The 27,720-nt window shown below is 44.8% G+C and overlaps 2 protein-coding genes across 2 annotated transcripts in view; both read right to left on the bottom strand.

Annotated features, from left to right (window-relative positions):
- The window catches only part of BMP3 (bone morphogenetic protein 3), a 38,576-nt gene extending 36,182 nt beyond the window's left edge, over positions 1 to 2,394 (bottom strand). The window contains exon 1 of the mRNA XM_087724005.1: positions 2,016 to 2,394. Within this exon, the coding sequence (XP_087580131.1) occupies positions 2,016 to 2,349 (334 nt within the window). The 5' untranslated portion in view covers positions 2,350 to 2,394. The remainder of the gene's footprint in view (positions 1 to 2,015) is intronic.
- A 17,836-nt stretch (positions 2,395 to 20,230) lies between these two features.
- CFAP299 (cilia and flagella associated protein 299) overlaps positions 20,231 to 27,720 on the bottom strand; it is a 242,550-nt gene continuing 235,060 nt past the window's right edge. Inside the window, exon 6 of the mRNA XM_087723764.1 lies at positions 20,231 to 20,775. Coding sequence (XP_087579890.1) covers positions 20,680 to 20,775 — 96 coding nt within the window. The 3' untranslated portion in view covers positions 20,231 to 20,679. The remainder of the gene's footprint in view (positions 20,776 to 27,720) is intronic.

The following is a 27,720-nucleotide window of genomic DNA, read 5'->3' as shown; positions in this document are numbered from 1 at the left end:
TGTTAACCGAGACATTTGATCAGTTTTGCCCCATCTTACGACCTTTCTTGCCACAGTTGTCAAGTGACTCGCTGCCGTGGACAAGTTAAGTAACTCAGTGAATCTGGTTTTCCCCACTGACTTTGCTCGTTCAGAAGGTTGATTCCCATGGATTCCCATAACCCCGGGGACACTGCAACCACCATAAATATGAATCCGTTGTCAAGCGTCTAAATGTTGACTACATGAGAATGCTGCAAAGGTCACACGCATGTATGTTAGAGTATGTAGCATGTTGACACTGGTGTTACGGGACTGGATGTTTGTTAATATGATTTATTGGGTTAGGGATTTTTTCTTGTTGTCTTCACTGTGAGTTGTATTGTGTTGGGGGGGAGCTCAACCAATCTCATTGAACATATGATGTGCACTGACAAGTATTGTTATTATTATATACTTTATTCATTAAACATGAAACTCAGCCAACTGAACATTCAAAAATGCATCACAAACACCATTGACTGGTGCTGATGGTTGATACGGGTTGCTGCCAGCGTCCTAGGGATCAACCAAGGACCTTCCTAAAATATACAATGTTCCAAGAAGCACAGTTTTTTGGCAGTTCTGCTGGTGTTATTGCAGGAAGCTGCAATTTGTGGATGCATCTTATAAAATACTTGGACATGGTACCAAGTGCCCAGATGACAATGGGTATCATTCTTTTATTTTCATTTTCATATACTTTATTCATTAAACATGAAACTCAGCCAACTGAACATTCAAAAACGCATTACAAATAACAGTGACTGGTGCTAATGGTTGACACGGTTTGCTGCCAGCGTCCTAGGTATCAACCAAGGACCTTCTTAAAATATAGGATGTTCCGAGTAGCAGTATTTTGCAGTTCCGCTGGCGTTATGGCAGGAAGCTGCAATTTGTTGACGTATCTTGTAAAATTGTTGGACATGGTGCCAAGTGCCCCGATGACAATGGGTATCACTGTGACATGCTTCACCCAAGATTATGATTATCATTATGGTTATGATTATTGTTATGATTATGGTTATTGTTATGATTATGGTTATTGTTATGATTATGGTTGTGATTATGATTATGGTGATGGTGGTGGTGATCATTATGATTATCATTATGATTATCAATATCAATATCAATATTATTGGCCTGGGGTTAGATTCTAACCCCACTCGAATCGTGTGACTCTTGTGTTTCTTTTTAATATGTTGTATTGTCTTTATGTTGGAACATTGTTTGTCCTCCCCCCCCCTTTTTTTTGAACTGTGAGCCGCCCTGAGTCCCCCCCCAGGGAAAAGGGCGGCATACAAATAAAGGGAAATGAAATGAAAAATGAATTATTGTGAAAAACAGGTCCCAGGACCTATTTTTCAGTGCCCTTGCAACTTCGAAAGGTGACTAAAGGAACTGTGGCACATTCCTGTGTAACTTTACACCAGGGGCTAAAACTCCCGCAAGGCATAGGGTTGGCTCGGCAGGCATGAGCTACGGGGAGCGCTCGCTCAAAGGGGGTCAGCGACCCACAGACGCGGAGGTCCAGGCGCGCGCGGCGTGGGGGGTGTGTGCTTCCCCCTCCGCCGCAGGTAACGGCGACTCATCCCCGCAGCAGCGCGCGCCGAGTTTAAAGCCGCGCGACCCGGCGCGTGCAGCCGGCGCGAGCGAGGGCAAACCCCCCCCCCCGCGCTTACGCCTCTATTTAATTACAGACCTGCGACCGCCAGCCGCACCTCACGAGCCGTCGCCCCAAAGTCCCGCCTGGATAGCGCGTCTCGCGAAGCCCCGCGAGAGGCGCACCTGTCACGAAAGGGGCAGCAGCGGCAGGCGCCTCGCTCTCCCCAAAGCCCCCCCCCCTCCCTACCCCCGACGCAGCGACCCCGCGCGCACCGGACGCAAAACGAGGACCCTCGTGCTGAGGGAAGCGTCCCTCCGTCCTTCTCTGCCCCGCTTTTCGCGCTCCCACCCCACTCCACCCCTACTCCCGCGCGAGCCCTTCGGACTCTCACCTGCCGGCAGCGCTCGGAAGCTCCTCACCGTGTTGCCTTCTCGCGGGTGAAACAGCCGGGACGTCCCGGCCGCCTCCGAATCCCGACTCCGGCCGCTGTAGCGGACGTAAAGGCGGAGCATGTGTTCCGACACTTTGTCTCCGGCGGGGACGCCCGGCGGGGGAGGCTGCCCGAACGCCTCAGCTTCGGCCGCCCGGCTCCTGCGCCCGCCGCCTCGTCCACCTCCTCTGACGCGCCCTTGGGCGAGCCCGGAGCCTTCGGCCACCAGGCTGAACCAGCAGCAGCTGAACCAGAGGCAAAACCACCACGGCAGCCCGCGCGGAGAGCCCGCCATGCCTCCCCCGCTGCCTTGGGATGCCGGAGGAGGAGGAGGCAGGACTCGCTCGCTCGCTCCTCAAGCCGCCCGCTCGAGTCCGGAGCGCGCGGGAGCTGAGCGAGCTGCCACGGCCTCGAGTGGGTTGGGTGGGTTTTTTGCGGGAAACCACTGAGGGAGGCTGGGAGGTGGGGGGCGGTGATGGGCCGGGGGGGTTGGAAAGGCGCCCCTCAACCTGCCCGCGGGGGGACCAGGCGCGCGTGCGCAACGGCAACGGCAGCCCCAGCTCCGGCAGGTTCCTTCGCCCCTGCTTTGAGTGGGGCAGGCGCAGCCCCGGTGCCGGAGTTTTGTACGGGGCGTGCGGGCGTGCGGGACTCGCAGCGCCGGCGAAGCGGCAGCCAATCGCCTCCTCCTCCTCCTCCTCCTCCTCCTCTTCCTCCTCCTCCTCCTCCTTTCGGAGCCGAGCCGGCTGCGAGAAGGGAAAAGTCTCGCAGCGAAAGTGAGCGAGGTTTGTGTGTGTGTGTGTGTGTTGCGCCACCCTCAAAAGCCAGCCGAGCCCGCCCGCCCGCGATGCCAAGGCGATCCGCTGCACCCCCGGATCGGTGGCGGCGGGCGGAGAAGGTTGGGGAGAAGAGCCGGACCTGTGTGTGGTGGTGGTGGGGGGCTTTGGGGTCGACCCATCCGGGTCAAGCTCCTGCTTGAAAGCGGGGAGGGCTGCGTGCTCCCCGCTGCCGGTGCGATCGCGCTGGGTGGGGGGAGGTGACGGACATCTGGAGGGAAACATCTGTTCGTCCGGATTTTAGTAAATGAGTTTGGGAGTGGGACCCTGGAGGGAGCTGCTCGGGCCCGCGGTTCTTGGCGCTGCGAGGGAACGGAAGGCGGCGCTGCTTGCTAGCAACCCAAAGCTGTTTTTTCTGGTTTTTCCCTAGGCTCTTGGTTCAAATCGCCGTGCCGTTTGACACAACAGCCCTGTAAGGTAGCAGTTGGACTTATATACCGCTTCATAGGGCTTTCAGCCCTCTCTAAGCGGTTTACAGAGTCAGCATATTGCCCCCAACAACAATCCGGGTCCTCATTTGACCCACCTCGGAAGGATGGAAGGCTGAGTCAACCTTGAGCCTGGTGGGATTTGAACAGCCAAACTGCTGAACTGCAGTCAGCTGAAGTAGCCTGCAGTGCTGCATTTCACCACTGCGCCACCTCGGCACTTTTTCTGGTTTTTCCCTATGCTCTTGGTTCAAATCGCCGTGCCGTTTGACACAACAGCCCTGTAAGGTAGGCAGGTATCTTCAGAAAACCTGATGAGGCTGAGAGCGTATAGAAAGATCCATAGAGACCAAACCTTGAGTACTGTATCCAGTGTTGGTCACCACATTATTAAAAAAAAAAGATGTTGAGACTGTAGAAAAAGTACTGAGAAGAGCAAACAAGATGATTGGGGAACTGGAGGCTAATACATACGATGAACGGTTGCAGGAACTGGGCAGGGCTAGTCTAGTGAAGAGAAGGACCAAGGGAGACATGATAGCAGTCTTCCAATATTTGAGGGGCTGCCAAAGAGAGGAGGGGGGGTCAAGCTATTTTCCAAGGCACTTGAAGGCCAGAGAAGGAATATAATGGATGGAAACTGACCAAGGAGAAATTCAACCTGGAAATAAGGAGAAATTTTCTGACAGTGAGAACAATCAACCTGTGGAAGAGAAGTTGCCTTCAGAAGTTGTGGGAGCTTCATCACTGGAAACTTTAAAGAGGAGACTGGACTGCCATCTATCAGAAATGGTGTATGGTCTCCTGCTTGAGCAGAGGGCTGGACTAGATGACCTACAAGATACCTTCCGACTCTGTTAATCTGTGGGGCGTTGCCTGGATTGCAGCTTCACATTCGACCTCAAATTTTGGATGAGCCTTACAGGAAATTGTAACCCCACAACTTCTAGATCCTAGACCGTGGCTATTAAAGCTCAGACAGGTAATTTTAAATTGCCCCATTCTCCTTCATTTTCCTCTCAGCTATCAACAGGGAAAACTAGGGAAAATACAGATAGTTCTCCACTTACAACAATTCACTTAGTGACCGTTCAAAATTACAACACCACTGCAGAAAGTGACTTATGACCATTTTTCACACAACCATTGCAGCATTCCCGTGGTCACATGCTCAAAATTCAGATACTTGGCAACTGACTCATATTTATGACAGGTTGCAGTGTCCCGGGGTCATGTGATCCCCTTTTGCAACCTTCCAACAAGCAAAGTCAATAGGAAAGCCAGATTCATTTAACAACTGTGGCAAGAAAAGTTGAAAAATGGGGCAAAACTCACTTAACAAATGTTTCACTTACCAACAGGAGTGTTGGGCTCAATTGTAAGTCGAGTTTATTTGTAAATTTAATTGTAGTTTAAATTTACTTAAACTGCTGCCCCTGGGCCAAGGTGTGAAATTGGAATGTTATGGCCTTTTGGGTTTGCAAAGATGCTGAAATGGTAATGGATTTCAGCTCCTTTAAGTGGATTCTAATAATTTTTCCCACTTGGGAAGCAGATGTGATGTAGATTACTAGAATTGGCATTTTTTTAAATCAATGGACAAATGGCAAATTGCTTTTGCTTTAGGCCCAAGAAAGAACAAGATGTTTTTAAGAAGATGCCACCTATTCTGGATTTCCCCAAAGAAATACCTTCCGGATGGCCTGCTTCCTGAATTTCTTACCTGCAGCCACCACTACCAAATAGCAATAGCACTTAGACTTATATACAGTTTCATAGTGCTTTAGAACCCACTCTAAGCGGTTTACAGAGTCAGCCTCTTGCCCCCAACAATCGGGGTCCTCAGTTTACCCACTTCGGAAGGATGGAAGGCTGGTGAGATTTGAAATGTGAACATGCAGGCAGGTGGCAGTCAGCAGAAGTAACCTGCAGTACTGCATTCTCACCACTGTGCCACCGTAGCTCAAAGGGCATTCTGGGAATTTTAATCCTAGTTTAGAACAGTGGCCCTCAACCTTTTGGGCACCAGGGAATAGTTCTGTAGAGGGAGAAGAGCCGAGGTGGCGCAGTGGTTAGAGTGCAGTACTGCAGGCCACTTCAGCTGACTGTTATCTGCAGTTCGGCGGTTCAAATCTCACCGGCTCAAGGTTGACTCAGCCTTCCATCCTTCCAAGGTGGGTGAAATGAGGACCCAGACTGTGGGGGCGATATGCTGACTCCGTAAACCGCTTAGAGAAGGCTGAAAGCCCTATGAAGCGGTATATAAGTCTAACTGCTATTGCTATTGCTAGTTTTTTTCCGCGGACCGGAGGGGACGTGGTTTTGCATCCCACGGATGGGGCATGCCATGGCCTGGTGCCCCTGGGAGTTGGATACCCTTGGACTAGAGGATGTGAGATTCAAGAGGGCTGTGAATAAATTCCCCCTTTCCCTTTATCTTTCTAAGATTATGACTTTATTTGCATCAAGTGCACAAATAGCACAGCAGATTTTAATTCCGAGCAATTGGTAAAGTCCACCTTTATTTTCTGAGTGCACCCAATCTCAATCCCAATCCATTTTCCTACTCTTTCCCTCTCCCTTAACAGAAATGGCATTCCACAAGAGAAACAGAATCCCAATTAGCTGGAATGCTTAATTCACACATCTGGAAATTAACAATCAACCTTGTGTGATTCAACTAAGAGCTGAATGTTGGCTCTCTCTGTGTGAAGAAAGCTTTTCTGCACACACAATACAGAAATAAATATGAAAACATCATTGCATTCTTCCTCCCATTATTACCTTCTTCTGTTCTCAATTGTTTTATATTTAGACTCATTATTTGCAGATAAGTTATATATTGTTCGTTGATAACCCCCTTCCCATCCACCCCCAAATTTTCTGCTCACTTGATAATAGATTTCTCACTCAATAATTTAGTGTAGGGCAGATATATAGATTTTAAAAGAAAATTGCTTTGGACAGTTTTCCCCCAAAAAAGTGAATGCTAAAGAAATTATTAGGCGCCCTTGCTGTGGGAATTACCTTTCATTGAATTATTTCTCTCTCTGACTCTTTGCAATGTAATAGAATGTTTGTAACTCAAGGGTCCTTGGAACTCTCTGAGCTTGATTGTTTTCTTGCAGGCATTTTATTACCAAACTAGGTAGCATCATCAATGCTAGTAGGGAGTGGGGTTTGCTCTCTTTATTAGCGTATTGCAGTATTGCTTGGAGTGATTTTAACCAAGCCAGATCCAAACATTTTTAGAGAATTCCTGAAGCATGGCATACAAACTGACCATTGATAGACACATAGAGATAAACAACATTTACATACCATTCAGGTGAGGCAATTAAAAAGTCAAAAAGCAAACAAGACCCAGCTGAGTCGAGATTAATATTAAGATTAACACTAGACCAAACAAGTAAACAATACCTCAATTAAGGAACTGCTAATTCAGATAAATGATAAAGCACAGCCTGATTAAGAAACCACCAAGAACATTCCTGCCAACACTAACAGAGCAAGCCACTAGGTAATAAAATGAGAGCAAACCCACTCCCTTCTAGCACTGATGCTGTTACCTAGTTTGGTAATGAAACGTCTGCAAAAACAGCCACCAACAACAACCTCAGAGAACACCAAGGACCCCACAGTCAGAAATCTCTCTGGCTTCCCACACTTTGTTCCACCCAAAGGAAAACTTGAAGCAAAAACGTTCAGAAGGGCAGTTTTAGGAGAGCTCCTACTTTCACTACTAGGAGAAAGGAAATTGAGAAATTGATAGGAAATTTTTTTTTTTAATAAGATGTTCTATAGATGGCATTTAGATCCTAAAAAGTTGGCTTCTATGTATCCGAATGTACAGCCTAAATGTTGGAGGTGTGGTTCTCTTGATGCTACATACTATCATATATGGTGGACCTGCCAAAAGGTTAAGGCATTCTGGATAAAAATATGGTGGATTATGCAAAATATCTTTAAAAGAAGGATAAAGTTTATTCCTCAGTTATTCTTACTAGGTATATGTATTGACTTTACAGTGGTAGAGACTAATTTGATTCTGCACCTAATAACGGCAGCAAGACTGTTGGTGGCGCAATACTGGAAGAAGGAAGACTTGCCTACAATTCAAGAATGGACATTGAAAGTCACAAACTTAGCCGAGATGGCTAAAATATCGGCATATCTTAAAGACCACTCAAATGAGAGATATAAACGAGACTGGAAAAAATGGATTGACTATATACAAAATAAATACGGGACCAAGAAATTCCAGTTAGCCTATGCTTAAGATCAGAAATGATTTCAATTGTTTAAAGTTAGATCAGCAAGAAGAAGCTAAGATGAATGTAGAGATGTCATTAATTTCTTTATTTCTTTTTTCTCAATAGATTTTAGACTGTGTTTGTTAAAAATCCATACCGTGTACGGGTTCTGGGAAGTCGGGGGGGGGGGAGGAGGAGGGGGGTTGGGGGGTGGAGGGAGGGAGGGGCATACAAAAAAATTGTACTTCGATGTTTTAATGATTTTAGATTTTTAGATTTAGATTTAGATTTAATGATTGACGAATGATGAAATATTTGTGTTTTAAAAGAAATAAAACCTTTGAAACAAAAAAAAAAGAAATTGATAGGGAACATCTGCTTTCCAATGACAAATGTAGAGAACTTATCTTATCCAATGTGATGGGGAATCCGATCCTCATTCTACAAGACCTGTGCAGAAATTTCATTTAGAAGGGCCATTTCACTAAAGACATGGGGAGAGGACGTAAAGAACCCCTGACTTCAAAATGAAAGCAGTAAACCAAAGTGACTAAATGTGTTTAAACTAAAACTATGTTTTGCATTCACAATATCAAACATTACTTCCTTTTTCATACTTCTTCTGTACTTTGCTTGGCCTGCCAATGAGCTGTTAGCTGAAAATTACTAGTTGCTATTGGAACTACTAGCTGCTATTGGAGGGACGTGGTGGCTCAGTGACTGAGACGCTGAGCTTGTCGATCAGCAAGGTTGGCCGTTCGAATCCCGAGCGCCACGTAACAGAGTGAGCTCCCGTTACTTGTCCCAACTTCTGTCAGCCTAGCAGTTTGAAAGCCCGTAAAAAATGCAAGTAGAAAAATAGGGACCACCTTTGGTGGGAAGGTAACAGCGTTCCGTGCGCCTTCAGGGTTTAGTCATGCCGGCCACATGACCATGTCTTCAGATAGCTCTGGCTCTTCGGCTTTGAAATGGAGATGAGCAAACCCCCCCCCCCTTAGAGTCAGGAACGACTAGCACATATGTGCGTGGTGATTGGAATTGGGCATCAAACCAGACACATCACCGGAAGCTAAAATCATAAGACTACTACTGATTTACTTTGGCCATGTTTTGCATGCTAATTTGTTGGAGAAGGCAATGATGCTTTTGTTTCCCTTGCAAGAAATATTATTCCTCTCTAAACAGAAATGAAATCCATGTATGTCCTTGTCTAGTCACTTCAAACGATCCCCCAACAAGATGGCCTTAGGACCCTTTGGAGCGCGCCCAATCTAAATGTAGTAGACCTTCAAGGAATAGTTGCTTTGGAAGGTTCGCCGATTCGTTTTCCCCAGATGGGTTTGATACACGGCGGGCTAGCAGTAATTCCTTGCATTTATATCCTGTTCTTCGGCTAACGTTACAAGCTCAAATAGAACACAAGGCAGCAAATGGCTTCAGTGTGCAACCTCCAGATGCGACGCTTTGTGGGTTTTGCTAGCATTCTGGTCCTGTCTTGGCTGTGGTTTGGGAAGGAAGATCGGATGACGATCGCAAGCAATGCTGGGCAAAGTATTTGAAAGGGATGCTTTACAAAACGCCTTGAGTGGAGTAAAATACTTCTTGAAGCAGGAAAGTAGATGTGTCATTTTGGAAGTCTTGGCCCAACTGCTTCCAAGGCATGTCTTGCTTGCTGTTGTGTGAGTGTGCGCGCACACACACACACACACACACACACATCCTGGGACTGCCAGCAAAGAAAAGAAAAGCAGCTGTGTGCACACAAATATAAATATGATTAAGAACGGAATGGGACAACTCGCCATAGGCTGCTCACTGTAGCCAAATTGCCACAGCCAATTCACTCCGGGACAATTCAACAATTCTATTTAAGTATAATTTTAAAAAGTATTTTAAATTTTCATTCACATTGCATTTTGTTCTTCTTTTGGCACCCTTTATTAAATAATTCTGGGACGCTGAGCTTATCGATCAGAAGGTCGGCAGTTTGGCGGTTCGAATCCCTTGTGTGGCGTAACTGAGTGAGCTCTCCCGTTCCTTATCCCAGCTTTTGCCAACTTAGCAGTTTGAAAGCGTGTAAAAAATGCAAGTAGAAAAAACAAGGACCACCTTTGGTGGGAAGGTAACAGCGCTCCGTGCACCTTTGGCGTTTGGTCATGCCGGCCACATGACCACTGAGACGTCTTTGGACAGCGCTGGCTCTTCAGCTTTGAAACGGAGATGAGCAATGCCCCCTAGAGTCGGGAGCGACTAGCACGCAATTGCAGGGCAACCTTTACCTATTAAATGATTCTATGCCACCATTTCTTGATATTAGTGTAACTCTTGTCCCACAGCAAGTGGCCATGGCAGGTTTCCCGTGGCAAGTTGGCTGTGGCAAATTGTCTTAGACCCCATTAAGAATGTTTTCAAAGCAGCCAAGAATTTCGCAGTCAAAATTTCAGGAACTGATTGCACCCAAGTTTGTGTGTGTGTGTGTGTGTGTGTGTGTGTTTAAGGGAAATGAAGTGAAGCTGATGATACAAATACCTCTCTGCCTTTCACTGAAAGTTCTACCCTGATTTACTTGTCTCTGTCCCTTGATTCAGGAATGAAACGTCCAACCTTCAAATCCAATGACACCAGAAATGTCAAAGAAGAAGGAAGAACTGTTAATCTGCATTCCTTATCGAATTTATTGCCGTTAATCTGATTTGGTATCTAGAGCAGGTGCTTTTTATCAGCGTCAGAGAAATGCCAAGGCCATCTGAAGGGTGTTGTTCTATGATAAACAATGTTTTTTTTAAAAAATATTTGTTAAGGGGGAATTCTGAAAAAGTAGCCGTGTTAACAACTTGTGTTTCTAGTGTCAAAGCACCCTAGGGGATTAACTGATATTCTGTTATCCTAGATAATGTAGGAAGTTAGCACCCACTCTCCTCCTAGAAAAATAAACTATTCTTGGAGATATTAAAAAGGCAGAATATTATATTTCCTTGCATGAGAAAAGGAGAAACATGTTTTTAAAGACAAAGCAGCTTCCTGTAGCTCCCTGCCCCTCCCTTCCAGCTCCAGGGTGATGGGATTAAAACATGGCCCTCAGGACATGATAGGATTAGCCCTCTACCCATCTCATCACATGGTACCTGGGAAGATGACATCACCTAGCAAGGCTCAACCAAGCCTGGGACTCAGGACAGCCTACAAAGTTAACTAAGACCCCCCCCCTCCCCTTGGGAATCTGACAGCCAATGGGATACATTTCTTGTACAGGAACAGGAAGCTCTAAGGTGGGGCCCAAGAGAGGATATAAATCTCTCTCTCTCAACATAGAATAACAGAGTTGGAAGGGACCTTGGAGGTCTTCTAGTCCAACCCACTGCTCAAGCAGGAGGCCCCATGCCATTTTAGACAAATGCTTGTCCAGTCTCATTTTGAAAGCTCCCAATGATGGAGCACCCACGACTTCTAGAGGCAAGCCATCCCACTGGTTGATTGTTCTCGCCTTTAGGAATTTTCTCTTTAGTTCTAGGTTGCTTCTCTCCTTGATTAGTTTCCACCCATTGTTTCTTGTCTTGCCTTCTGGTGCTTTGCAAAATAGTTTGCCCCCCCCTCCCTGTTCTTGTAGGAGCCCCTCAAATATTGGAAGACTGCTATCATGTTTCCCCTAATCCTTCTTTACATTCGACTAGACATACCCAGTTCCTGCAATCGTTCTTCGTATGTTTTAGCCTCTAGCCCTCCTCATTCTTGTTGCTCTTCTCTGTACCCTTTCCAGAAATCGGAGACATCTGAATTAACCAATCTTGTATACCTAATCCCACAGGAGCACAAACTCTGGATGGAATTGTGAGGCTCTTATAATTGTCCACCGCTGATGGTTACTTGAACCGAAAGAAGAGCTGTATGTGCAGCTTTACGCTTCATTGAGAAACTCAGGATCTGCTTTAGAAATCTCCCAAGAATAAAGCAGTAATAAAGTTGAAGAATATCAAAACCCGAAACTGGGACTCTCCCAATATGGTTTGTCCATCATGGCTAGAACTTCTAGAATCTAGAAGGCACAGGCCATCCTTGAATTATAATTGTCCACCGCTGGACAAACAGAATCAATCACTAATCCTCACGTGTTTATTTATTCAACTAGCCGATAACACAGCATTGCCCGGGTATTTATTTATAGGGGGAAATGTCCAGACCAAATGTAATTTCTAAAGTTGGATTTTCCCGCTTACCAGAGGGAGCCCCCTTGTGGAGTACTGTGAAGCTGTTACCATGGCAACTCCACTGCGCTGTACAGTTGAAGCCATTTTACGGCAGTACAGTAGAAGTCATTTCTACTGAAGCACAACAGGCTGTATCTTAACAGAACCCCTCCCCCTCCATGGGATGTTAGGGGTGTCTTACTCCCACAGTACTTGTCTCCAGAGAGTAAGTCATCTGTGTACCAAGTTTGGTTGAAATTGCTCGAGGCATTCCAGAATTAAGCTGGAACATACATACATACATACATACATACATACATACATACATACATACATACACACACACACACATACACACACACATACATACATACACACACAGAGACAGACAGACAGACATTTAGATAGATAGATGGATGATAGATAGATAGATGATAGATAGATTGATAGATTTGTATATTACAACATTAAAACATTAGCCTTTCTTTTTTAAAAAAGTTTTTTTTCATTTTTTATTTTCAAAACAAACACAACACATAAAATCTTCCTTTTTTTACATACTGTAGAAAGTGTATCAGTTGGTTACAAAAGACATTTCTGCATCTCTTCCACAGTCATCAAGCATAATTCATATTAACTCAAGTATTTTAACTCGGATATTTATACATGTTACCGTCATCATAGCTCCATTTTCATTTGACTATAGTTGTTTAAACGTCCCATCATAAAATATACCAAAATTTAATACATAACCACACACTGGCATTTCAATTACTATTTCTAAAATCCTCCAATGACACTAAATCCTTATGTCCTATTCTAGGTAAACATCCATAATATTTAATAAAGTTTTCTAATCCTCCTTTCCAAATCACTGTTTAAAATTTACATCCAGTTTCTTTCTTAACCGGGCTGCCTTTTCTTACAATCTTCCTCCTTTTGCATACTTGAAACACCCACAAATTACTTTTCAGTCATCCGTGTTTTTATGATCATGCGGTTAATAGATATGTGCTATAATTTCAAACCCTTCCACCAGTTCTACTTTCTTTGTCCCTACAGGCAAAGACATGGGTTTTTTTTGCTGTAATTTAACTAACTTCAAAAGCGCTGATTTATAGAGCGCAAGAAAGAACACACCTTGGAGAAATAATTTCCATATCCGTGCAAGTTTTAATTTTGTTTACTTTTGATTTCTCAGATTTCCTTATGTTCCCCCCCTGCCTGTGTGTGTGTGTATGTGTGTGTGTGTTTCCACTTCTGGGTGATATTTGCCATGTTCCGTGGATTTTTGTCATATAGTAGGTTTTTATTACTTTGAGATCAGAGTTTTATCAGAAAGTGTGTGTGTGGGGTGTTATTTGAAAGTTATTTGAGAGGGTTGCAGAATGTAATTTACATTCATCACCTTTCCAATGAAAGCATTATTAAACTGTTCTTGGTGTGTTTAGGATGTCACTGAAGATAACAGCTGAGCTTTGAAACTTCCTTTGGACATAATAAAGTTTTTTTCTTTTGAAACCTCCCACTGTTTTCACTCACCAGATGAGCGAATACATTTCAGCAACACGGAATGTAAATAAATAAATACCCACATATGATTGCAATTGATTAACTAACAGAAAGTTAACCATACTGAATAGTGTAGCCATGCTACAAGAAAATTTTTTAATTTTCTGAGAGAAAAATAATAACAGCTATGTATCATTTTACCAAAGTTCTCTTTAAGATTATAACAGTGTGTACATTTTATTCCTTTCCTCTACATATTCGCCTATTGATCCACTTGTATATTCCATCCATACTTTTTGGGGCCAATTTTATCATACCATCTTTAATCTGTTCGCGCTTTGTTTCCATTTTCAGTAAAAGCTTGAACATCTTAACAATAATATGATTATCATTTGTACACAGTTCTACATCACTCTTACCATTTTCAGACTCCTAACTCTTACCAAATTTAAATCTTTGCATTAGCTAAACACAGGAAAACCAATGATACGTATAACCTTTCAATTCCAAGTCTTCTTTTTAACTTAAATTCTCCTTGAGGAAAAAAATCAGTATATCAAATAAGAATTGAGGCCTTTGAACTATGGAGCTGGAGAAGACTCCTGCGAGTCCCTTGGACTGCAAGGCGATCAAAGCGGTGAGTCCTAGAGGAGATCAACCCTGACTGCTCTTTAGAAGGCCAAATCCTGAAGATGAAACTCAAATGCTTTGGCCACCTAATGAGAAGGAAAGACTCACTGGAGAAGAGCCTCATGCTGGGAACAATTGAGGGCAAAAGAAGGAGACAACAGAGAATGAGGGGGCTGGATGGAGTCACCGAAGCAGTCGGCGTGAACTTAAATGAACTCCAGAGGATGGTAGAGGACAGGAAGGTGTGGAGGAACATTGTCCATGGGGTCGCGATGGGTTGGACATGACATTGCAACTGACTTCCCTGTCTTTCATGGTCAACAAAGCATGATGATACCCCTGATGACAGCAATCATACCAACCACTTGGTGGGCTCTGTAGTACTGGGGTCTCTGGCCCGCTGGCAAAACCATGTCTTCATGCTTTTTGAAAGAATATCGGGTGGGGGGCAATCTTATTATTTCTGCAAAGATGATGTTCCACATATATCTTCAATTCCTCTCAGCTTGTTCATTTCTTAAAACTAATTTTCTTTAGGATTACTTTATTCTAGTAAACTACAACATTTGAACCACTGTCTTACTTAGCATTTGCTTCATTTTAGTCTCCAATCCCGTCAGGTTTCCTATCCCCATTTTGCTTTATTCCAAAATGATTTCGCAGTTGCTTTAAACTACTTGGAATTTTCTGTAATTAAACTTAGCAAACCAGCAATCCATTATTACCTTTCAAAATTACCTTTAATGAGCAAACTTATTAGTTAGAAATAATTTTTTACGATTCGGTGTGAACTGTTTGCCTCTGAAAGTGGTGCACTGATGTTTGTTAGTGGTTTGAAGTGCAGGATGAAAGGCACAATTTCCTGGCAGAGGACTAGATTAGATGAAATGGATAACAAGTTATTTTAAAACAAACGTTTGAAGGAGGTAAAACACTCCTCTGCAGGAATGGAAGCGTTTCTATGATATCCTTCTCCATTTAAAAAGAGGTGATTAGGAAGACATACGGTTATGAGGGAAGAGGCAGAGGGGCTGGCAATGTGTATGCTGTGCACAGGCTGTGAGTTTTAAAAATGTCTGAGTTTAGTTTAGTTTAGTTTAGTTTAGTTTTGGTTTATTTGTATGCCGCCCTTCTCCAGGAGGGACTCAGGGCGGCGAACAACTCAGAGGGGAAAGGGAACATAAACAACAGTACACATAATTAAAATATACGAAAATCACACAGCCATACCAGTCGAGAGGGGAGGGGAACTCATCAACCCCAGGCCTGCCGGCACAGCCAGGTTTTGACGGCTTTCCGGAAGGCCTGGAGAGAGGTGAGGGTCCGGATCTCCGCGGGGAGTTCATTCCAAAGGGCCGGAGCTGCTACAGAGAAGTCCCTCCCCCGAGTAGTAGCCAGATGGCATTGGCTGGTGGACGGAACCCGAAGGAGGCCGACTCTGTGTGATCTGAGGGATCTTTGGGAGGTAAGTACCCAGGTCCAATACCATGAAGGGCTTTATAAGTTACGACTAGCACCTTGAAGCGTATCCGGAGACCGATCGGTAGCCAGTGCAGCTCGCGGAGGATAGGTGTAACGTGGGTGTACCGAGGTGCACCCACAATCGCTCGCGCGGCTGCATTCTGGACGAGTTGAAGTCTCCGAATACTCTTCAAAGGCTGCCCCATGTAGAGCGCATTGCAGTAGTCCAGTCTTGAGGTCACGAGGGCGTGAGTGACTGTTGCGAGTGACTCCCGATTCAGGTAGGGGCGCAACTGAATCCAGGAAGAGGGAAGAGGCAGAGGGGCTGGCAATGTGTATGCTGTGCACAGGCTGTGAGTTTTAAAAACGTCTGAGTGAATCCAGGAAGAGGGAAGAGGCAGAGGGGCTGGAAGTGAGTGTTCCTATAGTATCTTCCAGACCCTCTGCCTCTTCCCTCTTCCTGGATTCACTCAGACGTTTTTAAAACCCACAGCCTGTGCACACGTACACACTCTTCCAGCAGCCCCAACATCCTCCCCACCCCCACCCCAGCCACTCATCAGCTCTTTCTTCTTCTGGTTCTTCTTCTGAGAACTTTTCGGCAGCATGGTGAGGATGGGCAGGGCAAGTGAAAGAGTGAACGAGGGGAGGGAGCGTTCCGATATGGGGCCTCCTGACCAATGGGCATGGGAAGGCACCAGTGGTGGGATTCAGCCAGTTCACACCTATTCAGGAGAACCGGTTGTTAAAGTTTCTAAGTAGTTCACAGAACCAGTTGTTGGAAGAAATCTCATTTTGTTTTTTTTCCACTTTACAGGGGTAATCCTGTAAGGAAGGCAGGAAGGAAACATTCTGGTGTTGTTTCTAGCCGAGGTGGCGCAGTGGTTAGGGTGCAGTACTGCAGGCCACTTCAGCTGACTGTTATCTGCAGTTCAGCGGTTCTAATCTCACCAGCTCAAGATTGACTCAGCCTTCCATCCTTCCGAGGTGGGTGAAATGAGGACCCAGACTGTGGGGGCGATATGCTGACTCTGTAAACCGCTTAGAGAGGGCTGAAAGCCCTATGAAGCGGTATATAAGTCTAACTGCTATTGCTATTATTGCCCTGCTTACAGAAGCTGCCTCTCCGGTTAACCCTTATTATATATTTGTAACAGCTAAGGCGAAGTGCCCATCAACATGAGTGACATTGAGTTGACCACGCCCATTCAGTCACATGATCACCGAGCCGTGCCTTCCCAGCTAGTCATTAGGACAGAGAACAGGTTGTTGAATTATTTGAATCCCACCACTGGAAGGCGCCCTAAATTTCACCATCCGGTATGGCCATACCAGTCCGTACCGGCTGAAATCCACCCGATGCCCGCCCGGGTTTTGTGGCTCCCGGTGTTTTCTTTTCTGTGGGAAACAGGTCCAAATATTTTAGGTTGCCGACCCTTTTCTCTCAACTGAGAAACTCCTGGAAGTCATGCTTTCGACTGTCCCGGCATTGCCTTCATCTTGTTAGCTTCCTGGAACGGAGCCCATCTCTTAATGAACTTACCTCTCCCATCTGTTAATGAATTTTCTTCTATTTGGGGCCTCTTAAAAGAGTGCTGCACTTTGAAGAACCTGCTCACATCCCCAGCCCTGGGTGTCCTTTCATTCTCTTTTCTTTTTAAACAGTGTAGTCCTTTCCCTGGAGCTTCTGCTCTTCTCTATGCCTTCCTCAGTTCTTTGCTAATTCCCAGGCTGCTCTCTTCCCAGCCCTTCCTGTAAGCACTTGGCCCATGGCGTCCTCTGTTCCCCACTTTAGTAGGTGGGTCCTTTTAATTAGAGATCTGCAAACTAGCGAGGGAATTGCTCTGTGCAAGAGATGCAAAATGAGCTTCCCTGCCTTCTGCCCGAGACCCTTAGGAAGGAGGAAGGAAAGGATCATCGTATGGTGGATTGGAAATTGTGTAGATCGGGGTGTGTTGGGAACAAAATGTACGCTGCATAAAGCATGGGAGGTGTAGTTCAGAAGCATCTGGAGAACATCAGATTCAAATGTCCTGAATGAACCTAATGGCAAAACCTTCAGTTTTATTTTTCTACCCTACAATTTACAACAGGGGTATCAAACTCAAGGCCCGGGGGCCTGTGGGATGCTTAGATCTGACCTATGAGGCCATCCTGGAGACAGCGAAGGAGTTTGAGTTTTTGAGTTTGAGTTTCATTTTATTTATATGCCGCCCTATTCCCAGCGGGACTCAGGGCGGCGCACAAACCCAAGGAGGGGGAAGGGAAAAACACAAAAACTACAAAAGTACAGGGCATTTAAAAACGGCCAACAGCCACACGATTCGAGAGGGGGAAGGGAACTCATCGACCCCAGGCCTGCCGACACAGCCAGGTTTTAACGGCTTTTCGGAAGGCCTGGAGAGAGGTGAGGGTCCGAATCTCTGCGGGGAGCTCGTTCCAAAGGGCCGGAGCCGCCACAGAGAAGGCCCTCCCCCGGGTAGTAGCCAGATGGCATTGGCTGGTAGATGGAACCCGGAGGAGGCCAGCCCTGTGTGATCTAATGGGCCTTTGGGAGGTAACTGGCAGCAGGCGGTCTCTCAAGTACCCAGGTCCAATACCATGAAGGGCTTTATAAGTGACGACTAGCACCTTGAAGGACCGCCCATGGTGCTTTTGTCAGCAAGAACAGAGCTCAGGAGGGCCGCACACGACCTTCCTGAGCTCCATTTTTGCTGGCAGAGGGTTGCAGGAGACCATGGCAGCCAAAAATAGAGCTCGGGAACCCGTTTTCGCTGGCAGAGAGCTCGGGCCGCCACAGGTGCCCCTGACATGAATGACGTTCAGGTGGCTCCTTCTTGCCCCCACGCCCCCATGGAGGTCAAACACAACCCTGATGTGTTTCCCGCAGTGAAATTGAGTGTCACACCCATGACTTACAAGGTGGTCTCTTCCAGATATGTTCAAAATACTCAACCTATTTATGCTCCTGATCTTGTTTGATACAATTAACGTTTATTGTCATTTTCCAATCCCTATCCCTTAAAGGTCGTCTCCGTTTCAAAGCCGAAGAGCCAGCGCTGTCCAAAGACGTCTCCATGATCATGTGGCCGGCATAACTAAACGTCGAAGACGCACGGAACGTTGTTACCTTCCCACCAAAGATGGTTCCTATTTTTCTACTTGCATTTTTTACGTGCTTTCGAACTGCTAGGTTGGCAGAAGCTGGGACAAGTAACGGGAGCTCATTCCATTACGCGGCACTAGGGATTCGAACTGCCGAACTGCCAACCTTTCTGATCGACAAGCTCAGCATCTTAGCCCCTGAGCCCCTGCTTTTCCCTTACCTGTTTCTTTTTTAATTCGTATAACGGTCAGGTGAGTAAACGCCACTGAATTGTAGGACAAAACAGCAAGTTTCCTAAATTCTCAGGCATTTGTTTTCTAAATTTTTAGCATTCTGCAGGAGCATGGAATCAAAAGCAGGAGACAAGGCAGCCGACTCCCAGAAACCAAGAAATGACTGACGCTTAATTCAGTTTCACTTACCTGTTAGCCCGATTCATGCACATTTGTTAAGACTATTTGAATCTTTTTGAAGGAATGATTTGGTTGAGCTGCCTCTTGGAATGAATCATAGAGCGGGATCTTAGCATGGATTCTTTTGAAGGGTCAAAAGTATTTCTTTTCTATCGAGTTGACTCCATTTCTGCACTATCTCCGACTTTCCCTTAACCATTAACATAATCCACAATTGATCAAGACTAAAAACAACTGCTGAAACAAAGATGAATACATTTTTTTTTGCAGAAGATCACCAAATGGCGTCTCCAACTAAATAATAGACAGCTGAGCCGAAACTGATTAAATCAAGGAAAAATAGCAAACGAGGAAATCCTTTGCTCAAGCTTCCTTGAACTTAACAAATGAGCTACCTAGACTTAACCCACACATCAAAGAGGAGAAAGCCTGCAAATACAGTAAATTTAATTAAAATATCTTTCCTACTGAAGTTACTCCTTCTTTGAATTAGACCAGCGGTCACCAACTGGTGGTCCGTGAGAAAATTTTGGTGGTCCGCAGAAAAATTATTTGCATTCTTTATATTGCACCAAATCGGGGGGTCCTCAAACTACGGCCCCTGGGATGGATACGTGCAATGAACACTTGTGCTGCTGCAGAGAGTCTCCCCCTTCGGGGTCTTTTTGTGCAGGTTGGAGGGGGGGAGAAATTCTGAATTCGGGTCTGCTTCGGCCTCCTAGTGGGGGGCTTTGGGTGAAGGATGGAGGGAAGTGCCGCTGGTGGCGAAGAGCTGGAGAGCCTCATTCCAGTGGGACTGCATCGTGGTCTGGAACTGGCTGACCATCTCAGCCCACTGAGCCTCCAGGTGCTGGTACCTGGCCTTGCGCTCCCGCAGGCCTTCCCTCTGCTTGGAAAACCTATGCTCGTAGTCCTCAGTGAGGTGCTTCTGCTGAGCCTCCTTCTTGGTCAGATCCAAATTGAACTGAGCTGTTTTGCCAACTCTTTCTCATGGAGGCTGCTTAGCTCCAGCAACTGCTTCCTGTTGGGGCCCTAAGGAGCCCGGGTGGGCAGGCAAGGAGGGGCTGGGAGGGGAGGGGCGAGTAGAGGTCCCCGAGGCGCCCCTCAACGTGAGTGAAATCAAGTTGGCCACGCCCATCCAGTCACATGACCACCTAGCCACACCCACCCAGCCGGGTATATGAAAAGAAGGGAGGACCTAATTCAACTTTGTCAAGAAAATATATATATATTTTTAAAAATGTTTTGCTGATATTGATCTTGGTACTTTTATGTGTTATGACTATGAGCCACCCAGAGTTCTATGTATTAAATCAACGTTCATAAATCAGTTAAACACATAAACAATAAAACATCTTTTCTTCCAGCAAATTTTATCAATGGACATCTGTGAATGAACAACATTTATTTACTTCACTTATTTGTAAATTACATTCTACACACAGAGTGAATGGGGGGTGGGAATCTCTGTGGTTAACTCCTTTAGTTTCTACACATTTTTATAATGACAAAAATGACATTTACTGTGTTCTAATGTGAAAGAAACCCATCATTTAAAAAGCAGCAAGAAGCAATTACCCCACCTTGCGTATCGTGCACATTTTTAATATTACTGTGCAACTACAAGGATTTGAAGCCGGCAAAAAAATCACAGCAAACCTGTAAATGAAGGAAAGCATTCGGCAAAGATCTTGCCATTTAAATTTGCAATCTTGTTCCATTTGGATCTTGGAAAGCTGTCCAAGGGTCTCCCCGCTGGGTCAAAGATTTCTGCCAATGCCTCTAGTCCTCATGAGAATTGATGGTTAGATTTTTCTTCTGAGAACATGGTCATAGATAACCACTTGCAGGTAGAGGTCTGTTTTGATCGGAATCCGGGTTGTGTTGTCTCCGGGAAAGGTCTAAGAACCAAATATTAGCCATCGTCAGGCAGAGGTGGAGGTAAAAAAATAAAATAAAGTCAATCCCACACCTACAACCATGTTCTCACAACATAGTGAACTGAAAACTAGCAAATCACATTATAGCATGGGTATCAAACTCTATTTCATTCACATCAGGGTTATTTTTAACCTCGGGGAGGCTGGAGTTGGTGTGGCCAGGGTGGGTATGGCCAGCCTGATTTCACTTGAGTCGGGGGCCAAGTGCTAAGTGCTAAGGCAGGACTTCCCTCGGACCCTCCCTCACATTATAATCCCTCCTTCCTTCCTTCCTTCCTTCCTTCCTTCCTTCCTTCCTTCCTTCCTCCCACCCTCTCTTCCCTTCCTTTTCTTCTTTTCCCTTCCTTCTTCCTTCTCCTTCCTTCTTCCTTCTCCTTCCTTCTTCCTTCTCCTCTTTCCTTCTCTTTCCTTCCTTGCTCTCTTCCCTTCTTCCCTTCTTTTTCTTTGTCTCTCCTCTTTCCCTTCCCTTCCTTTTCTTCTTTTCCCTTCCTTCTTCCTTCTCCTTCCTTCTTCCTTCCCCTCTTTCCTTCTCTTTCCTTCCTTGCTCTCTTCCCTTCTTCCTTTCTTTTTCTTTGTCTCTCCTCTTTCCCTCCCTCCCTTCCCTTCCTTTTCTTCTTTTCCCTTCCTTCTTCCTCCTCCTTCCTCCATCCTTCCCATCTTTCCTTCTCTTTCCTTCCTTGCTCTCTTCCATTCTTTTTCTTTGTCTCTCCTCTTTCCCTTTCTCCTTTCCTGTCCCTTCTTGGATGCTCAAATGCAAAAGGGGAAACAGATTTGTTTTTAATTTGTTTTGCTAGCCCTCTGCCAGCAAAAAGGGAGCTGAGGGGGCCACACACATTTTCGCTGGCACAGGCACGCGGGCTGGTCCTTCGCTGTTTCCAGGGTGGCCCCACAGACCAGATTTAAGTACCCTCAGCCCACGGGCCTTGAGTTTGACACCCCTGCATTATAGTATGTATTTTGTATTTTATTGTGTATTGCATTGTATTGCATTGTATTGCATTGCATTGCATTGCATTGCAGTTCAAAACATTCTTAAAGATCTATCTCATCCTGGGCACCCTTTTTTTTTTAACTATTACCATCTGGCAGACGGTACAGGACAATAAAAAACAAGGACAAATAGGCTGAAAAACAGTTTCTATCCCAGAGCAGTAACTCTATTGGATTCTACAGGGTAGTGCAATATTAATGCAGAATCAGGGGTTTTCAATTCAATTGTATAGAATGCGAAGGGTGTGTGTTTGTGTTTTATTTTTATAGTTTTTTTTTTTAAATATATTTTATTCAATTTTCACATTCCATTTGCAATCATTCATATACAGGGTATTCACTATAAGAAAAGAGAAAAAAAAAAGAAAAAGGGAATAAAACAAACAGATAAAAAGGAAACACAACTCATCATTCACAACCCCACCTAACCCTTCCATCCTCCATACACCCCATCTACCCCCTCCAACTTTCCTTTCTCCCTCTAACACTCCCCTCCTACTTCCCTTTCCCCTCAAACCTTCCTTCTCCCCTTACTCCCCAGACACCCTCCTTACATTCCCCTTACTCCTTACATTCCCCCTACTCCTTCCTTACTCCTCCCTCTTCCTTCCCTCTACCTCCCTCCTTGGTGTATGCCTTTATTCGAGTGTTGTTTGATCTGATAAAGGTAAAATGAACCAAGGAAAAAAAAAGAAATAAAAAAAACAAAAAAAAACAAAAACAAAAAAAAAAACCACCGTATATAAATACATTCTTGTTCTTTTTAAGGCTATGTTAACACCCCCCACCCCACCCCCCACAAATCCCCATCCCTAATCCTCCCGACTTCCCAGGGCCCACACCTGGCGCTACCTTCTATCTAAAATATCTTGTGTACATATGGATTAAAAAATAAAAGTAATATATCAAAAGAAAAAAAAAACAGAGAAAAAACAGAGAAAGAAATATTTTATTTTTATAGTTATAGTGCACGCTGAAGATGGCATTTAATGTCATTGTACAAGGTGCAATGACAATAAAGTAAACTATAACTTTATAATACTTTATAATTCAATAAAAAAAATGTTGAGCTATAAAAGTTTGTCATTGGCTCCTTCCTGAAGGAGAATGATTGGCCCAATGTCACCTAGCTGGCTTCATGCCTATGGTGGGACTAGAATTCATGAGCTCCTAGTTTCTAGCCAGATGCCTTTAACCACTAACTGAACAGGTTCTATTACCTAATATTAAGGCACGTTTTGAGAAACCCTGGGTTATATGACTCTGCTCTCACCCAAACAATGGAAGGGAAATATTTAACCACTTAGATAAGGACTCTGGATGCAATGAGGATCCTTGATTGATGATGTTGTGGTCCACTAGCAGTCAGTCTAGCTGGCAGCAGATTCGGACAGTGAGGAAGTTGGGAAGGAACATGGGCCGGTCCTGGAGTCTGGGGAAGGCTCTGATGAGGGCTCTGTGTCAGAGGCAGAAAGGGGGCCAGGGCCATATGCCAGTTATCAGCTACTTTCAGAGTCAGACATCAGTGAAGCAGACAAGCAGCTGGAGCCTGTTCCCAGTGTGTACATGCCAGAGGTGGGTTCCTACCAGTTCGCATCTATTCGGTAGAACTGGTTCGTCAAATCTACCAAACCGGTTAGAAGAGGTTCCACCAGTGGACCCGGAAAGCAGGCCACACCTACAGAAGAGGTTCCAAATTTTTTTGAAACCCACCACTGGTCCTTGGATATGATTATTCTACACTATCATGCTCGTATTTATAAAACTCAGGGCCTCTGTGAAAGGTAAGGATGACTACTGCGTTTGTGGTGCAATCAGAACATTGCGTGTGTTGAAGTTGTTTTAACGCAAACCAAAGATGCCTTTTAAAAAACAAGTTTACATCATATTCTTATGCCTGCCAGTGCTGTGTGTGAGGTAATTTAAGGTGGTTCTGACAAGTGTCGTCGGCATCTTCATATCCGGTCACATGGGTGGCAAGCCACTCCCATCTGGTCACATGGGCGGCAAGCCACTCCCATCTGGTCACATGGGCGGCAAGCCACTCCCACAAAGGAGGCCACACCCACAGAGTAGGTTCGAACAATTTTTGAAACCCACCACTGGTACATGCGCAGAGTTGCCAGAGGAAGGGAACAGCTAAAAAACGGGGGTCGACTTGGGAGAAAGGCCACAGGTGGACGATGAATGGCCTCTCCCAGAGGAAATAAAAGAGGAGCGAAAGGGGAGGGGAGTTTGCAGGAGACAATTAGTTCGCTTAATTGGTTCGTGACTCTCCGAGACTCCTGGCCAAGTTTTGCAGATGTCGGCCTGGCAGCTCTCCAAGCCAGATAAGGTCTGTGACTGTAAATCCTCCCTTGAAAGACTTTGCTGGATGTGAATGAGCAGAATTCAGAGTCCATTAATAAAAGGGTTTTTTGTCAGGACCAGGAGTTTGCTTCATGCTCTTGGGAAGCCTCGGTCAGAACACTTTGTCCCTCACAACCATCGGAGAAATGTACAATTTCCCATCACCTCTATACAACAGGAGATACCGTTGTGTTCAATCATTTCCGTGCACACCGCACGAAAGAGATCAGCAAAGTAATGCCTACGTCTTTAAAGTGTCCAGATTCTTTTGGGCTTTAATGCTTAAAGTATACATTTCACACAGCAAGAGAAGATCTGCTTATTCATTACAGATGTTCCACAGCTGCTGGAACTTAAGAGCGGCGACCCACTTTAGAGTGCAACCAAATCCGCTTTCTAGGTATGCGTCTTTAAATGTCTCACAAACCAATGCACTCATTTCGAATGGGTATAATTTGATATTTTGTACCGATGCTATTCCTACGCAACCATCTTCCGTGGGAAGCACTTCAAAGAAACAAGCAGCCGGGAGTTGCTTCGGCACAAACAAATTACTGCCTGGCTTACTCTGGGTTGGTTTGGTTTGACAGGAACCAAAGCAATGGGTGTGTTTTTGTCACATTCAGACTCTGCTTCGGGACTTTTTAAAAGAGGACGGTGATGAACAACTATAGCAATAGCAATAAATCAGATGGCACAATGGGTCTAAAGGCTGCCTTAATGCAAGACTTGCCAGCCTAAATGGCTCTTAGCAATAGCAATAGCAGTTAGACTTATATACCGCTTCATAGGACTTTCAGCCCTTTCTAAGCGGTTTACAGAGTCAGCATATTGCCCCCAACAACAATCCGGATCCTCATTTTACCCACTTCGGAAGGATGGAAGGCTGAGTCAACCCTGAGCCGGTGAGATTTGAACAGCTGAACTGCAGAACTGCAGTCAGCTGAAGTAGCCTGCAGTGCTGCATTTAACCACTGCGCCACCTCGGCGCTGGATATGCTCCAATCGCAAGATAGGACCATTGTTGATTGTGGCCTGCCGGAGCTGGCACCAAAGTCGGACAGTGAGGAGGTTGGGGAGGAACATGGGGCAGTCCTGGGGGCTGAGGAAAGCTTAGGCGAGGGCTCTGCATCGGAGGCAGAGAGGGAGCTAAACAGCAGTGAGGCAGAGGAACAACTGGAGCCTGTTCCCAGTGGTGTGCATCAGGGCTGGGTTCCTGCCAGTTCTAACCTCTTCTATACAAGAGGTTCCACAAATCTACCGTGCCATTTAGAACCGGTTCCAGCTCCCTCCCCGTGCCTGTCCGCACTGCGCTTGCCCCGCCCGCTGCTCACTGATTTGCTGGCTCACCAATCGCCCCGTCCGCCTCTAAGAGTCCTATCTAAACCATAAAGTCTTAAAGCTGTCAATTTTGAACATCCCTGTTTTTTTTTTCTAAAGGGTTAGGGATGCAAGGGTCTTGTAACTTGGTAACTTTATCACTTGTGTGCTTCAAATGTCAGAGTTTCTGAGCCAACATTTTAGTTGCTAAGCAAGAGCGTTGTTAAGTGAGTTTCACCACATTTTACAAGTTGGCCACGCCCACTAAGTCACACAACTTCCAAGCCACGCCCACTTCATCACATGGCCAGCAAGCCACTCCCACAAAGCAGGCCACACCTGCAGAAGAGGTTCTAAAAAAATTTGAAACCCATCACTGATACATACATACATACACACACACATACATACATACATTATGTCCATCACCGTGACTTATTTATAAAATACAATAAAGGGAGAAGAAAAAGCTAAAAAAAAACACCTACAGAAGAGGTTCTGAAAAATTTTGAAACCCACCACTGGTGTGCATGTGCAGATCTGCCAGAAGACAAGAACAACTAAGAAAGCAGGGTCGACTTAAGAGTAAAGTCACACCTTGGAGGTGATTGGCCCCTCCCAGAGGAAGCAAAAGAGGAGCGAACGGGGAGGGGGCTTTTGCAGGAAACAATTCGTTCCTTCAGTCGTTTCAAGAGTGGAAAGTTCTGTGTGTGACTATAAGAGACTCTGTGCCAAGTTTTGCCTTGCCCTGCGTTTGGAAACTAGTTATTGGGCAGCTCTCCAAACAAGATAAGGTTCGTGTGGATAAACATTCCTCTGAAAGACTGTTTGCCAAGCCTTGCTGACTGTGAATGAAAAGAATTCACAGTCATGTAAATGAAAAGGGTTTTGCCGGGACCAAAACTCTGCTTCTTGCTTTTTACAGAAGCCTGGATCAGAACAATGCCTTCCGAGCGAGCAAAGAAACAACTCACAAATGGGTAGGCCTCAAAGTAACCTAGCATGTCCCATTTTATTGGAAAAGTAGGCCTTTGCTTGACAGACTCCCATTGTAAACTGTTTGTACGTAGACCTTGTTTATCCATGATTGAATTATGACTAAGTCTGCTTTATTGCTTTGTTGTGGAGGGAAAAATATGGCCTGAGCTCAATTTGTTTTTGTTTTTTATTAATTTTTAATTTAAAAAAAACCACAATCTTTCTTTACATGCTGTAGAAAGTGTATCAGTTGGTTACAAAAAGACTTACGTGCATCTCTTCCACAGTCAACAAACATACTTCAGATTAACTCAAGAATTTTAACTCAAATATTTAAACATGTCACCATCATCATATCTCCATTTTCATTTGACTGTAATTGTTTAAGCGTCCTTCATCCTAAAATATACCAAAGTTTAATACATAACCACATATTGGCCTTTCAATTACTATTTCTAAGATCCTCCACTAATACTAAATCCTTATGTCCTATTCTAGCTAAACATCTATAATATTTAATAACAAAGTTTTCTAATCCTCCTTTCCAAATCACTGTTTAAAATTTACATCCAGTTTCTATGTTATACCCATTTCTATATATACGTTGTCATTCTTATCCCTCCTTTCTTTCACTATATCCGAGTGAATATAAGAGCCGAGGTGGTGCAGTGGTTAAATGCAGCACTGCAGGCTACTTCAGCTGACTGCAGTTCGGCTGTTCAAATCTCACCGGCTCAGGGTTGACTCAGCCTTCCATCCTTTCGAGGTGGGTAAAATGAGGACCCGGATTGTTGTTGGGGGCAATATGCTGACTCTGTAAACCGCTTAGAGAGGGCTGAAAGCCCTATGAAGCGGTATATAAGTCTAGCTGCTATTGCTATTGCTATTGCTATCCTGTATCGTAACATTTTCCCCCTAATAATCGAAACTTTAGCTGCATCTAAATTGATTCCCTTTTTTAAATTAACCTTTATGTATAATCCAAAGGGATTGCTAATCTTCCTTACATGGGTACCATTCCATGTTCATATCCAATTATACACATCATAACACTACACATTGTATACGTTAATAACATTATCAATTATTTATTTAAGCTATATCTATTGTCAATAAATTTCACTAAGTTTAACTAGTTTTAAATTATATTCTTCCATCTATCAACCTGTATCTTTCCAACAGCAAAACAGTCTCATATCTTTTGTCATTTGTGGTGCCAGTCCTCTAATCATCTCCTTGATCAACTTTGCGTGGACTCCTCTTAGCAAC

The sequence above is a fragment of the Thamnophis sirtalis genome, unplaced genomic scaffold (genome assembly GCF_051295495.1).
Source record: "Thamnophis sirtalis isolate CommonGarterSnake01/CBP01778 unplaced genomic scaffold, rThaSir2_p1.2 scaffold_10, whole genome shotgun sequence".
Taxonomy (NCBI): domain Eukaryota; kingdom Metazoa; phylum Chordata; class Lepidosauria; order Squamata; family Natricidae; genus Thamnophis; species Thamnophis sirtalis.
The sequence above is the reverse complement of the archived record's forward strand: the minus strand, read 5'-3'. Positions and strand labels throughout refer to the sequence as shown.